This window comes from Pristiophorus japonicus, chromosome 9 (assembly GCF_044704955.1).
Source record: "Pristiophorus japonicus isolate sPriJap1 chromosome 9, sPriJap1.hap1, whole genome shotgun sequence".
In the NCBI taxonomy this organism is placed as follows: Eukaryota; Metazoa; Chordata; class Chondrichthyes; family Pristiophoridae; genus Pristiophorus; species Pristiophorus japonicus.
The window spans coordinates 6044924-6061279 of record NC_091985.1 but is presented as its reverse complement, the minus strand read 5'-3'; the positions used below and the strand labels follow the sequence as shown (position 1 = coordinate 6061279).

Here is a 16356-nt window from a genome sequence, read left to right as displayed (position 1 = left end):
AAGAACCCCACCCACCAGTGGACTGGAGACGATGGAGATTGAACAGTTTCCTGGTTGTTCTGTCGGTTAGTTCCACTCCAGCGAAGAGCTTACTGAGGGTGAGATGGAGCATAGCAGCAAGGAAGATTGAGAAGAACGTTGGTGCAATGACACAACCTTGATTGACACTGGTCCACACATGTATTGGGTCTGTGGTGGATCCGTTGGTCAGGATCACAGCTTAAATGTCATTGTGAAACAGGCGGAGGATGGTAACAAACTTTTGAGGCCAGCCGAATTCAAGGAGGACGCTCCATAATCTCTCACGGTTGATGGTGTCGAAGGCGTTTGCGAGGTCAAAGAAAGCCATATACAGAGGTTCGTGCTGCTCCCTGCATTTCTCTTGAATTTTACGCGTGGTGAAGATCATGTCCATTGTGCCCCTTAGTGGGCGGATCCACATTGCGACTCTGGGAGGAGCTCTACAGCCACTGGGAGAAGGCGATTGAGGAGGATTCTTGCGATGACTTTCCCTGTGGCAGATAGCAGGGAAACTCCTTTCTAATTACCGCCATCGGACTGGTCACTTTTCTTGAAGATGGTCTGGATTATGGCGTCTGAGATCTAATATAGCTCACACTACGGGTGACTTTCCTCAAACATTCAAAACCAGTCATCAATCCCCTCCTCAAACAAGCCACCCACCCGCCTGTCCTCTCTGCCTGCTGACCCATCTTCACCTAAACTAACCTAACCCTCTCAATGCTGCCTGTTCCAATCTGTCCAGTCCAATTCCAGCTCACAGCATTGAAGTGGCCCTGCCCAAGGACACACCTGATACCCTACAACACTGACATCCTTATCCATGCTCCTGTCACCTCTGGTCTTGATGGCTCCAATGCTCTCATTGCTGGCCTCACATCCTCAGTGAACTCTACTGATTTGTCCAAAATACAGTTGCTCATATCCTGTCCCACAAGAAATCCTCCTCACTGTCATCGTACAGAGGCTCCCTGTCCCTCAATTCACTAAAAATAAACTCTTGTCCTTCAATTCTCTGACTGGCCTTGTCCCACCTCCAACCTTCTGTAACCTCCTCCAGGCCGATAACCCCGGCACTCTTTGCTTCTTTAACTGTGCATTCACTCCTCCTTCCCCTCCCACCATTGGTGGAAAAGCCTTTAGCTGATTCAGCCCTACTCTCTCGAGCTCCCTCGCTAAACCCCTCTGTAATGCATTTGCTTCATGGGTTCTTTGCTTTAAGAATTCATAGCAACACATTGCGATCAAGAACTAGTTGGTTTATTAACAAAGATTTAACAATCCCACTACACATTACCAGTTCATCCACTAGGCTCATAACTGCATACCTCATCAAGGTTTTATTGAGTTTTGTGAACATCACGTGACTGGCTAGACCACTCACAATGCATCAGTTCCATAAACTTGTGAGCTAACTCACAGCTTCATACATTACACCCTCCAATTCTCCACTTCTCGCTCCAACTTTAGAAACCGTTACAAAAACCCATCATTTTCACCAACATTTCTGACACCTCTCCCAATTTCTTCCTTGACGGCTTGGTGCCTGTCGCCCTAGTTCCATTGTTGTGAAGCACTTTGAGACAATTATGTGAAAGGAGTTTTGTAAATACAAGTGTTTGTTGTCTTCCACCTGCGCTGTCTTTATGTCGATCTAATTCCTACTGAAATCACTGTCACACTGACTCAATGTCAGACTGGAGGGGCGGTGCTCTGCAGCCAGTGCACAAGCAGCGCGGGATGGGGCAGGCGGTCCGGGTGCAACAGATGCGGCTGGAGAAGACATCTGAAGTATTTTCAGGTTATGTTGAGAGCCTGCGTGGATTCATTATACCCTGAGAAATATGTAAATAGATGTCACTCAGTCCCATGGTGAATCCCCACGTGTCCTCACTTGGTGCCTTTTGCTTGTCCGTTTACAATGGACACTTGTGGTCTTCCCAGCTGCTCACCGCAGAATGTCCACTCGAAGCTGGGACAGAGGGACCGATTTTGGAAAGTTGTTTTTTTCCCCTCCATCTCCTGTACCGCTGTTTCTGCATCGTTGTCCGTGCAATAGTTCTTTTCTGATGTTTCCTTTTTGCACAGCCCTCCAGCCACTGTATTGTTGCTGTCCAGCTATGAATCTCCTCTCTAACCATACTGCTCTGCACGGAGGCTCACTGGGCCTTGCCAATGACTCCCGTGGATTTGGAGGAGGAAGAGGACTTCAGGGAGGAGGGGGAGAATGAGTGATGGACTTGTACCTCAGGTGCCTGGCAGCCACTCGGAATTGGCCCTGGCACACCCAGTTGGCCAAGTCCGTGGAGACCTACATTTGCCACTTCTGCTACACATGAAAGTCTGTGACACAGTTGGACCTGTTATATTCTTGGGTCTCTTGCTCTGGATCCTTCAGCTTCTAAAGTTTTAGATTCATAGGCAAATCCCCTCGGCCCCAGCAACATCTTCAATGGCTCCCGGGATGGCGGGACTGACATATCAAGAAAGACTGGATCAACTGGGCTTGTATTCACTGGAGTTCAGAAGAATGAGAAGGGATCTCATAGAAACGTTTAAAATGCTGATGGGTTTAGACAGGTTCGATGCAGGAAGAATGTTCCCAATGTTGGGGAAGTCCAGAAACAGGGTTCACAGTCTAAGGATAAGGGGTAAGCCATTTAGGTCGGAGATGAGGAGAAACTTCTTCACCCAGAGAGTGGTGAACCTGTGGAATTCTCTGCCACAGAAAGTTGTTGAGGCCAATTCACTAAATATATTCAAAAAGGAGTTAGATGTAGTCCTTACTACTAGAGGGATCAAGGGGTATGGCGAGAAAGCAGGAATGGGGTACTGAAGTTGCATGTTCAGCCATGAACTCATTGAATGGCGGTGCAGGTTCGAATGGCCGAATGGCCTACTCCTGCACCTATTTTCTATGTTTCAATGATATACATAGAAGTTACAACATGTGTCCTCATGTGGCTTGGTGTCAAATGTTGTCTGATAACGCTCCTGTGAAGCTCCTTGGGACATTTTACTCTGTTAAAGGCGCTGTATAAATACAAGTTGTTGTAGCTTGGGGAGGACAGAGCCAGATCAGTAATTCGCTCATGTTGGTCCTCTCACCAGTTGCTGCAAGCCCAGTCTGGCAGCAATATCCCTCAGGACTCGGCCAGCTCGGTCAGTGCTGGTACTCCCGAGCCTTGGTGATGGACATTGAAGCTGCCGAGCCAGAGTACATTCTGTGCCCTTGCTACCCTCAGTCCTTTCTCTAAGTGGTGCTTAGACAAAGTGTGCACTTGCCTTTCAAAGTGGTACCTGGCATTAGACACGAGGAAACAATTTATTTGCATTGACTTTTTTGAGAAGGCAAAAAAGATAATTTCAGGAGACCAGAGCTCTGCCAGGAATCTCACTGCCAGATGATCGGAAAATCGTGGGCGGCATCTGCTGAATCTTCCATATAATGTCCCAGTGGGCGAGGCTTCCAACTTTATTCCTTTACAGTCACACTCTAGTCGTACATCGATGTGTTTGTTTAAATCATGAATTGTCAGTTTACCGACCTCAGGCTTCCGACCAGGTTGACCATGTTCTTTCTCTGGGTCACACCCTCCCAGACCCACTACAGTCTGTGTGTTGGGCACATTCCAGACCCACTACAGTCTGTGTGTATTGGGCACATTCCAGACCCACTACAGTCTGTGTGTATTGGGTACATTCCAGACCCACTGCAGTCTGTGTGTATTGTGTACATTCCAGACCCACTACAGTCTGTGTGTATTGGGTACATTCCAGACCCACTACAGTCTGTGTGTATTGGGTACATTCCAGACCCACTACAGTCTGTGTGTATTGGGTACATTCCAGACCCACTACAGTCTGTGTGTATTGGGTACATTCCAGACCCACTACAGTCTGTGTGTATTGGATACATTCCAGACCCACTGCAGTCTGTGTGTATTGGGTACATTCCAGACCCACTACAGTCTGTGTGTATTGGGTACATTCCAGACCCACTACAGCCTGTGTGTATTGGGTACATTCCAGACCACTACAGTCTGTGTGTATTGGGTACATTCCAGACCCACTACAGTCTGTGTGTATTGGGTACATTCCAGACCCACTACAGTCTGTGTGTATTGGGTACATTCCAGACCCACTACAGTCTGTGTGTATTGGGCACATTCCAGACCCACTACAGTCTGTGTGTATTGGGTACATTCCAGACCCACTATAGTCTGTGTGTATTGGGTACATTCCAGACCCACTACAGTCTGTGTGTATTGGGTACATTCCAGACCCACTACAGTCTATGTGTTGGGCACATTTGAGACCCACTACAGTCTCTGTGTTGGGCACATTTGAGACCCACTGCAGTCTAGCGAATAAGGCGGATGAGCTAAGAGCACAGCAAGATACTTGCGAGTATGACATTATAGCCATGACAGAAACATGGCTGTAAGAGGGGCAGGTTTGGCAGATCAATTTTCCTGGTTACATGATTTTTAGACACGGATGGACTCACTCTGGAGCATGCGCGATGCTGAGAATGTTTTGGATAGCACATTTAGTGAGTTGGTCATACTGCAGGTAAGGGTTAGGACAGATAGTGAATGGGTGACTAAGAGACAAGGCAAGAGCAGGAAGGTAGTGCAGGAGTCCCCTGCGGTCATCTCCCTCCAAAACAGATATACCGTTTTGGATACTGTTGGGGGAGATGACTTACCAGGGGAAGGCACCAGCAGCCAGGCTCATGGCACCATGGGTGGCTCTGCTGCACAGAAGGGCGGGCAAAAGAGAGGGAGAGCTATAGTGATAGGGGACTCTATTGTAAGGGGAATAGATAGGAGTTTCTGCGGTCGCAACCGAGACTCCAGGAAGGTGCAAGGGTCAAGGATGTCTCGGAGCAGCTGCAGAGCATTCTGGAGAGGGGAGGGGGGGTGAACAGCCGGTTGTCGTGGTACATGTCGGTGCCAACGATATCGGTAAGAAGTGGGAAGAGGTCCTACAAGGTGAATGTAGGGAGCTAGGAGTTAAATTAAAAAGGAGGACCTCAAAGGCAGTAATCTCTGGATTGCTACCAGTGTCACGTGCTAATCAGAGTAGAGGGAGCAGGATAGTTAGAATAAATACGTGGCTTGAATAGTGGTGGAAGAGGGAGGGATTAAAATTCCTGGGACATTGGAACCAGTTCTGGGGGAAATGGGACCTGTACAAAAGGGACGGTCTGCACTTGGGCGAATGCAGTTCGGGAGTGTTTAAACTAATATGGTAGGGGGATGGGAACCTATGCAGCCAGACAGGGCGAAGTAATGTGGAGTCAGAAACAGATGGTAGAAAGGTAAAAAGCAATAGTGGAAGGCCGAGTAAACAAAGGCAAGAAACAAAAAGGGCCACACTACATCATAATTCTAAAAGGACAAAGAGTGTTAAAAAAACAAGCCTGAAGGCTTTGTGTCTTAATGCAAGGAGTATCCGTAATAAGGTGGATGAATTAACTGTGCAAATGGATGTTAACAGATTTGATGTGATTGGGATTATAGAGACGTGGCTCCAGGATGATCAGGGCTGGGTATTCAACATTCAGGAAAGATAGAATAAAAGGAAAGGGAGGTGGGGTAGCATTGCTGGTTAAAGAGGAGATTAATGCAATAGTTAGGAAGGACATTAGCTTGGATGATGTGGAATCTATATGGGTAGCGCTGCAGAACACCAAAGGGCAAAAAACGTTAGTGGGAGTTGTGTACAGACCTCCAAACAGTAGTAGTGATGTTGGGGAGGGCATCAAACAGGAAATTAGGGCTGCAGCTGTTATCATGGGTGACTTTAATATGCATATAGATTGGGCTATCCAAACTGGAAGCAATACGGTGGAGGAGGATTTCCTGGAGTGCATAAGGGATGGTTTTCTAGACCAATATGTCGAGGAACCAACTAGGGGGGAGGCCATCTTAGACTGGGTGTTGTGTAATGAGAGAGAATTAATTAGCTATCTCGTTGTGCGAGGCTCCTTGGGGAAGAGTGACCATAATATGGTGGAATTTTACATTAGGATGGAGAATGAAACAGTTAATTCCGAGACCATGGTCCAGAACTTAAAGAAGGGTAACTTTGAAAGTATGAGGCGTGAATTGGCTAGGATAGATCGTCGAATGATACTTCAGGGGTTGACAGTGGATGGGCAATGGCAGACATTTAGAGACCACAAGGATGAACTACAACAATTGTACATCCCTGTCTGGCGTAAAAATAAAAAAGGGAAGGTACTCAACCCTGGCTATCAAGGGAAATCAGGGATTGTATTAAAGCCAAGGAAATAGCATACAAATTGGCGAGAAATAGCAGTGAACCCAGGGACTGGGAGAAATTTAGAACTCAGCAGTGGAGGATAAAGGGTTTGATTAGGGCAGGGAAAATAGAGTACGAGAGGAAGCTTGCAGGGAACATTAAGACGGACTGCAAAAGCTTCCATAGATATGTAAAGAGAAAAAGGTTAGTAAAGACAAACGTAGGTCCCCTGCTGTCAGAATCAGGGGAAGGCATAACGGGGAACAAAAAAATGGCAGACCAATTGAACAAGTACTTTGGTTCGGAATCACTAAGGAGGTCACAAACAACCTTCCGGATATAAAAAGGGGTCAGAGGGTCTAATAAGAAGCAGGAACTGAGGGAAATCCTTATTAGTCGGGAAATTGTGTTGGGGAAGTTGATGGGATTGAACGCCAATAAATCCCCAAGACCTGATGGACTGCATCCCAGAGTACTAAAGGAGGTGGCCTTGGAAATAGCGGATGCATTAACAGTCATTTTCCAACATTCCATTGACTCTGGATCAGTTCCTATGGAGTGGAGGGTAGCCAATGTAACCCCACTTTTTAAAAAAGGAGGGAGAGAGAAAACAGGGAATTATAGACCGGTCAGCCTGACATCGGTAGTGGGGAAAATGATGGAATAAATTATTAAGGATGTCATAGCAGCGCATTTGGAAAGAGCTGACATGATAGGTCCAAGTCAGCATGGATTTGTGAAAGGGAAATCATGCTTGACAAATCTTCTGGAATTTTTTGAGGATGTTTCCAGTAGAGTGGACAAGGGAGAACCAGTTGAGGTGGTGTATTTGGACATTCAGAAGGCTTTCGACAAGGTCCCACACAAGAGATTAATGTGCAAAGTTAAAGCACATGGGATTGGGGGTAGTGTGCTGACATGGATTGAGAACTGGTTGTCAGACAGGAAGCAAAGAGTAGGAGTAAACGGGTACTTTTCAGAATGGCAGGCAGTGACTAGTGGCGTATCGCAAGGTTCTGTGCTGGTGCGCCAACTGTTTACACTGTACATTAATGATTTAGACGAGGGGATTAAATGTAGTATCTCCAAATTTGCGGATGACACTAAGTTGGGTGGCAGTGTGAGCTGCGAGGAGGATGCAATGAGTCTGGAGAGTGACTTGGATAGGTTAGGTGAGTGGGCAAATGCATGGCAGATGAAGTATAATGTGGATAAATGTGAGGTTATCCACTTTGGTGGTAAAAACAGAGAGACAGACTATTATCTGAATGGTGACAGATTAGGAAAAGGGGAGGTGCAACGAGGGGAGGTGTCATGGTACATCAGTCATTGAAGGTTGGCATGCAGGTACAGGCGGTTAAGAAAGCAAATGGCATGTTGGCCTTCATAGCGAGGGGATTTGAGTACAGGGGCAGGGAGGTGTTACTACAGTTGTACAGGGCCTTGGTGAGGCCACACCTGGAGTATTGTCTACAGTTTTGGTTTCCTAACTTGAGGAAGGACATTCTTGCTATTGAGGGAGCGCAGCGAAGATTCACCAGACTGATTCCCGGGATGGCAGGACTGACATATCAAGAAAGACTGGATCAACTGGGCTTGTATTCATTGGAGTTCAGAAGAATGAGAGGGGATCTCATAGAAACGTTTAAAATTCTGACGGGTTTAGACAGGTTAGATGCAGGAAGAATGTTCCCAATGTTGGGGAAGTCCAGAAGCAGGGGTCACAGTCTAAGGATAAGGGGTAAGTCATTTAGGACCGAGATGAGGAGAAACTTCTTCACCCAGAGAGTGGTGATCCTGTGGAATTCTCTACCACAGAAAGTTGTTGAGGCCAATTCACTAAATATATTCAAAAAAGAGTTAGATGTAGTTCTTACTACTCGGGGGATCAAGGGGTATGGCGAGAAAGCAGGAATGGGGTACTGAAGTTGCATGTTCAGCCATGAACTCATTGAATGGCGGTGTAGGCTAGAAGGGCCGAATGGCCTACTCCTGCACCTATTTTCTATGTTTCTATGTTTCTATGACAGAGAGGGGCGGGGGGGCGGGGGGATCGCGGTATTCATTAAAGAAACTATTACAGCGGTGAGGAGGGATCATCAAATGAGGCCATATGGGTTGAATTGAAAAATAAAAAAGGGACTATCATACTGCTGGGTGTGTATTATAGACCCCCAAACACTGGGAGGGAGATAGAGGAGCAAATATGTAGGCAAACTACTGTGAAGTCCAAAAACCATAGGCTAGTAATAGTAGGGGATTTTAACTACCCTAATATTGATTGGGACAAATATAGTGTGAAGGGTATAGAGGGTGAGGAATTCTTAAAATGCATTCAAGAGAACATTTTGAGTCAGTATATAACAAGCCCAACACGAGAGGGGGCGGTTTTGGATTTAGTTTTGGGGAATGAAGCTGGGCAGGTTGAAGGTGGTATTAGTGGGAGAGCACTTGGGTGACCATAATTCAGTCAGATTCTATTTAGTTATGGATAAAGACAAGGATAGGCTTGGAATCAAAGTCCCAAATTGGGGAAAAGCTAATTTTGCTGAGTTGAGGAGTGATTTGGCCACAGTGGAATGGAAACAGCTGCTTGTGGGTAAATCAGTGTCGGAACATTGGGAGGCATTCAAGGAGGAGATCCAGTAGGCTCAGGCCAAACATCTGCCCACAAAGAAAATGGGTGGGAATAATAATTCTACAGCCCCCTGGATGTCTAGGGATTTACAGGGGAGGATAAAGAAAAAAAGGGATGCTTATGTCATATGCCAATGGCTAAATACTATAGAACCTTTAGAGGAATATAGAAAGTTAAGAGGCAAAATTATAAAGGATATTAGGAATGCTAAGAGAGAGCACGAAAAATTCTTGGCTTGTAAAATTAAGAAAACACGAAGATGTTCTATAAATATATTAAGAGTAAGAGGGTAACTAAAGAAAGGGTAGGGCTAATTAGAGAGCATGAGGGTAACCTTTGTGTGGAGGCAGAAGATGTTGGTAAGGTTCTTAACGAATACTTTGCATCTGTTTTCACAAAGAAAAAGGGCAATACAGATACTGCTGTCGAGGAGGAGTGTGATATTCTGGATGAAATAAATATAGTGAGAGAGGAAGTAATAAGGGGTTTAGCAGCTTTGAAAGTAGATAAGTCCCCAGGCCCGGATGAAATGCATCCCAGGCTGTTGAACGAAGTAAAAGAGGAACGAGCAGAGGCCTTGACCATCATTTTCCAGTCCTCTTTGGATCTGGGCATGGTGCTGGAGGATTTAAGGACTGCTAATGTAGTACCCTTGTTTAAGAAGGGAGAGAGGGACAGGTCAAATAATTACATGCCTGTCAACCTAACCTCAGTGGTGGGAAAATTATTGGAAAAAATCCTGAAAGACAGGATAAATCTGCATTTGGAAAGGCAAGGATTAATTAGGGACAGTCAGCATGGATTTATTAAGGGAAGATCGTGTTTGACTAATCTGATTGAAATTTTCGGGGTGTTAACCAAGAGGGTCGATGAGGGTAGTGCGTACGATGTAGTGCATATGGATTTTAGCAAAGCTTTTGATAAGGTCCCACATGGTACACTGTTCATGAAGGCTAAAGCCCATGGGATCCAGGGTGAAGTGGCAAGTTGGATCCAAAATTGGCTTGAAGGTAGGAAGCAAAGGGTAATGGTTGATGGATGTTTTTGTGACTGGAAGGATGTTTCCAATGGGGTTCTGCAGGGCTCAGTACTGGGTCCCTTACTTTTTGTGGTATATATCAATGATTTGAATATAGGGAGTATGATTAAGAAGCTTGCAGATGACACTAAAATTGGCTGTGTGGTTGATAATTGTTGTAGGAAGTAGGCACCTTTAGAATATAGCAGAATACTAGGCATTAGGCACCTGCTAGATATATCAAAACTCACATAAGCTTAAAATGGACACACACATAAAATGGCTGCCCAGGCATGATGGGAAATCAGGTAGTCAAGCTGTGAACTGTTGAAAAGTTCAATGACCAAGCATTAACCCTGTGAGGCCCACTGTAGGAATGCCTGGGATGCGGGAAGACAGAGATAAGAAGGAAACCATCTCCTGTGAACAAGGTCATAAACCAATTAATTCCCCAGGAAGAAAGATAAGAGGGAAACCATCTCCTGTAAACAAGGTTATAAACCAATTATTTCTCCCAGATGAAAGAACTAGGGAGAGAACCTATAAAGTCATCGATCAGCCCAAGCTGACAATAACCGAACATATGGTTCCCTGGATACTAGGGAAATTGTATTGGGTTAAAAGAACCTATATGTAATCTATAATCGTTGTGATTGGCTTGTGTCCAGCCGTGATGGGCTGTGTAGCTGTAGTAAACTGTTTTGTAACTGTTGTGAAACATATAAAGGTGCATGTAACCCTTTGTTCTGTGGAGAGAAACCTGGATACGGTCCTGAGTGTTTCCTCCCCGCTGAGCGTTATTAAAGGCCGCCAGGCGTTGGAACCGACTCTGAGTGTTGAGTGATTCTTCAGAGAAAACACTAACGCTAACAATAATGAAGAGGAATGTCATGGGCTGCAGGAGGATATCAAGCTATTGATCAGGTGGACAGATGGAAGTTCACAGAAGTGTGAGGTAATGCACTTTCGGAGGACTAATAAGGAAAGGGTATATACATTAAGCGGTAGGCCAATTAATAGTGTAGATGAACAAAGGGCCCTTGGAGTGCTTGTCCACAGATCACTGAAAGTTGCAGGCCAGGTGGATAAGGTGGTTAAGAAGGCATACGGAATGCTTGCCTTTATTGACCGAGGCATAGAATATAAGAGCAGGGAGGTTATGCTTAAATTGTATAATACTTTGCTTAGGCCACAGCTGGAGTACTGCATGCAGTTCTGGTCACGGTATTATAGGAAGGACATGATTGCATGAGAGAGGGTGCAGAGGAGATTTACAAGGATGCTGCCTGGAATGGAGAATCTCAGTTATGAGAACAGATTGGATAGGCTTGGTTTGTTCTCATTGAAACCTCTTCGAGGTGTACAAAATATTGAGGGGCCTGGACATAGTGGATACCAAGGGCCTATTTCAATTGGTGGATGGGTCTATTAGTTTTAAGGTAGTTGGTGGATGGTTTAGAGGGGATTTGAGGGGGGGGCTTCTTTATGCAGAGGATCTGGGGTTCTGGAACTCACTGCCTGGAAGAGTGGTAGATGCAGAAACCATCACCACTTTTAAGAGATAGTTGGATGGACAGCTAAAGTGCCATAACCTGCAGGGATACGGACCGAGAGCTGGCAAGTGGGATTAGACTGGATAATGTCTTGTTGGCTGGTGCAGATATAATGGTAAGTACCGCAGGGAATCGAAAATGGCCTGGGTGATCTCCTGGAATAGTTTTGATTGCCTGGATGGGTCGGAGAGGACTTTTCCCAGATTTTTTTCCCCCCAATAGGCCTGGGTTTTTATCTAGTTTTTGCCTCTCCCAGGAGATCACACGGCTCCGGTTGGGGTGGAATGTAGAATGTTTTAGTGTATGGTGTACAGCAATTGTGTGGTGCGGACTAGTTGGGCTGGGTGCTATTTACCTTTCCGTCATTGTTCATAGGTTTATATGTAACCTTCAGGGCTGCTGACCGAGGGCCGCGCGGCTCTTTGTTGGCCGGCGTGGATACGATGGGCCTAAATGGCCTCCTTCTGCGCTGTAGATTTCTATGTTTCTATGTGCGTATTGGGCACATTCTAGACCCACTACAGTCTGTGTGCATTGGGTACATTCCAGACGCACGACAGTCTGTGTGTATTGGGTACATTCCAGACCCATTACAGTCTGTGTGTATTGGGTACATTCCAGACCTACTACAGTCTGCGTGTATTGGGTATATTCGAGACCCACTACAGTCTGTGTGTATTGGGTACATTCCAGACCCACTACAGTCTGTGTGTATTGGGTACATTCCAGACCCACTGCAGTCTGTGTGAATTGGGCACATTCCAGGCCCATGGACAAGTTTCTCACAGGACTCTATTATTAAATATTTTCTGGCTTTCAACTCCAAAACGAGACGCACTACTTTGCCGCCCAGCCATTCTGAAAGCGGATTGCACATTCCTGAATAACATTAACAGGCTGAAGGATGGTGTATTGCAACTTGGAAAGGGTCGAGGGCTCATTTGTTTGCATTGATGAGTGCAGATTTAGTCACTCAGAGATGCATTGTTTTAGATATATACCCTGTCAATATCCTGATTTAACCAGGTAGGTCACCATTATTCCTATTACTGCACTTTTCCTTCAAAATGTATTTTCCCGTTGAATCCTGTGTGTGAGGTTTTGTCCCACCATGTGCTCACACGCTTTTGTTCAATTGAAAACAAATGGAGTTTGTCCCAGATTTCACCCTCCATTCTGTGTTTAGAACTTCCACTCAGTGTTGTTACTGTAAAAGTGACAACGTTATATAACATTTAATTAAACACGAGATGTTGGTATTATAACATTATTAGATATAAAACCAATATTATGTAGAATGTACTTACTGGTTACATTCAGCCAGTTTCCATTTCCATAGATTGTTCCCAAAATACCACAGATATAGACAGCGCTGTCTCTGCGCTGCACGCCTCTGATGGTCAGAATGCAGCTATTGCTGGCAACATCTCTGGAAAGCTGAAACCGCTCAGAGAAACTGCGTGATCGGTAAACCCTACCATCTGCATAATGAGTAAATATTATGTGATTCCTATCCTGTGAGAGGAACCAAAGTACATCATATTTATCCACACGGTCATTCACATTGCTGCTCTCCAGGGTACACCGAAACAGCACCGTCCCACCCTCGGGCACCGTCACAACTTCTGGGGACTGGATAAGAACCAGACTTGCCTTTAGACCTGTGAATAGTAAATAACTGAGGATCAGAACACATGAGGAACAACATAAAGTAATAAGTTGAAACTGAAGCGATTATAAAATCTCCTGTGTGTTTGCAAATGGATATTGGTCTGAAATCCCACTCCTCTGTTTCCCGCGGGCGCTCGACATAAAATGGTAAAAAAGATGTGCATCTACCTCTGCTGCGCCCACCAGAGATCCTGGTCCTGAGGCCTACTCTCCCTGCACATCGGAGCGTGTGCACGTCAGGACGGACATCTGCTGGAGCTAGAGTGACATGGCACTGGGCAGCCAATCCAGGTAAAGTATTTTCTCATTCATAATAATGGGAACTCCGCAAGTAGTTCTCATTATTATGATTGAGAAACACTCCCCTCCCACAACACTCAAACACAAATAAAAAATAGAAAAAATACATCACATATTTGAGATTAATTTAAATTAAAGTCTTGGAAGAAAAATATATTTTTCCAATTTTTTAAAAAGATTTTTCATTGTGGTTTAAAATAAACTTACATTAGTGGGCAGCATTTTTAACATTAACATGTGTTTTTAAAATTTTATTTTTATGTTTTTGTATGTTTTAAAACACTTACACTGGTAAAAGTAAAGTATGTGCCTGCTTTTACCAGCGCAAGAGTTTTCAGGACATAAGCTGGGCAAGAGCTGGGTAAGTACCACAATCTTGACCATTAGAACATAAGAACATAAGAAATAGGAGCAGGAGTAGGCCATATGGCCCTTCGAGATTGCTCCGCCATTTAATACCATCATGGCTGATCCGATCAGGGCTGATCCGATCATGGACTCCGGTCCACTTCCCTGCCTGCTCCCTTTATTCCAGTATTCCCTTATTATCAGTTAAGAAACTGTTTATCTCTGTCATAAATTTATTCGATGTACCGGCTTCCACAGCTCTCTGAGGCAGCGAATTCCACAGATTTACAATCCTCTGAGAGAAGAAATTCCTCCTCATCTCAGTTTTAAATGGGCGGCCCTTTATTCGAAGATTATGCCCCCTAGTTCTAGTCTCCCCCATCAGTGGAAACATCCTCTCTGCATCCACCTTGTCAAGCCCCCTCATAATCTTATACATTTTGATAAGGTCACCTCTCATTCTTCTGAATTCCAATGAGTAGAGGCCCAAACTACTCAACCTTTCCTCATAAGTCAACCCCCTCATCTCCGGAATCTGAACCTTCTCTGAACTGCCATCAAAGCAATATATCTTTGCGTAAATATGGAAACCAAAACTGCTCGCAGTATTCCAGGGGTGGCCTCACCAATACCCTGTATAAGGGTAGCAAGACTTCTCTGTTTTCATACTCCATCCCCTTTGCAATAAAGGCCAAGATTCCATTGCCTTCCTGATCACTTGCTGTACCTGCATATTAACTGCGTTTCATGCAGAAGTACCTCCAGGCCCCACTGTATTGCAGCACTTTGCAATTTTTCTCCATTTAAATAATAACTTACTCTTTGGTTTTTTTCTGCCAAAGTGCATGACCTCACACTTTCCAACATTATATTCCATCTGCCAAATTTTTGCCCACTTAGCCTGTCTATGGTCTTTGTCCTTTTGCAGATTTTTTTGTGTCCTCCTCACACATTGCTTTTCCTCCCATCTTTGTATCGTCAACAAAAGTGTCTACATTACAATCAGTCCCTTCTTCCAGGTCATTAATATAGATTATAAATAGTTGGGGTCCCACCACTGAGGCACCCCACTAGTTGCTGATTGCCAACCCGTGAATGAACCATTTATTCCGACTCTCTGTTTTCTGTTAGTTAGCCAATCCTCTATCCATGCTAATATATTACCCCCAACCCTGTGAACTTTTATCTTGTACAGTAACCTTTTATGTGGCACCTTGTCAAATGCCTTCTGGAAGTCCAAATATACCACATCCACTGGTTCCCCTTTATCCACCCTGTTCGTTACATCCTCAAAGAATTCCAGCAAATTTGTCAAACTTCCCCTTCATAAATCCATGCTGACTGAATTATGCTTTTCCAAATGTCCTGTTACAGCTTCTTTAATAATGGACTCCAACATTTTCCCAACCACAGATGTTAGGCTAACTGGTCTATAGTTTCCTGCTTTTTATCTGCCTCCTTTTTTAACTCGGGGCATTACATTTGTACTTTTCCAATCTGCTGGGACCTCCCCAGAATCCAGGGAATTTTGGTAAATTACAACCAAGGCATCCACTATCCCTGCCACAACTTCTCTTAAGACCCGAGGATGCAAGCCATCAAGTCCAGGGGATTTATCTGCCTTTAGTACCATTATATTACTGAGTACCACCTCCTTAGTGATTGTGATTGTGTTAAGTTTCTTCCCCCACCCCTATAGCCCTTGACTATCCACTGTTGGGATATAGTTTGTGCACACACAGAGGCTGAACTCCAGGACATATTCGACGTATTTACCGAGGCGTATGAAAGCATGGGTCTGATGCTAAACATTAGCAAGCCAAAGGCCTTACACCAGTCTGTCCTCGCCGCACAGCACTGTTCCCCAAACATCAAGATCCATGGTGTGGCCCTGGACAACGTGGACCACTTCCCCTATCTCTGGAGCCTCCTATCAACAAGAGCAGGCATTAATGATGAGATCCAACACCGCCTCCAGTGCGCCAATGCAGCCTTCAGCCACCTGTTTGAAGATCAGGCCCTCAAAACTGTCACCAAGCTCATGGTCTACAGGGACGTAGTAATAGCCGCCCTCCTGTATGACTCAGAGACGTGGACCATGTACAGTAGACACCTCAAGTCGCTGTAGAAATACCACCAGCGATGCCTCCGCAAGATCCTACAAATGCCCTGGGAGGACAGACGCACAAACATTAGTGCTCTCGTCTAGGCCAACATCCCCAGCATTGAAGCACTGACCACACTTGATCAGCTCCGCTGGCAGGCCACATAGTTCGCATGTCAGACATGAGACTCCCAAAGCAAGCGCTCTATTCGGAACTCGTCCACGGCAAACGAGCCAAAGGCGGGCAGAGGAAACGTTACAAGGACACCCTTAAAGCCTCCCTGATAAAGTGCAACATCCCCACTCACACCTGGGAGATCTTGGCAATTGACCGCCCTATGTGGAGGAAGTGCATTTGGGAGGGCGCTGAGCTCCTCGAGTATTGTCGCCGAGAACATGCAGAAATCAAGCACAGGCAGCGGAAGGCGTG

General features: G+C 45.3%; 1 protein-coding gene across 8 annotated transcripts in view; it reads right to left on the bottom strand.

The window, feature by feature from the left end:
• LOC139272925 (uncharacterized) overlaps nt 1–16356 on the bottom strand; it is a 304924-nt gene that overhangs the window by 187381 nt on the left and 101187 nt on the right. For 7 of the 8 annotated variants that reach the window (XM_070889041.1, XM_070889040.1, XM_070889042.1 and 4 more), the window contains one exon: nt 12811–13164. The exons of the other annotated variant lie outside the window; for it this stretch is intronic. In XM_070889041.1, the coding sequence (XP_070745142.1) occupies nt 12811–13164 (354 nt within the window). The remainder of the gene's footprint in view (nt 1–12810; nt 13165–16356) is intronic. 8 annotated transcript variants of the gene reach the window in all.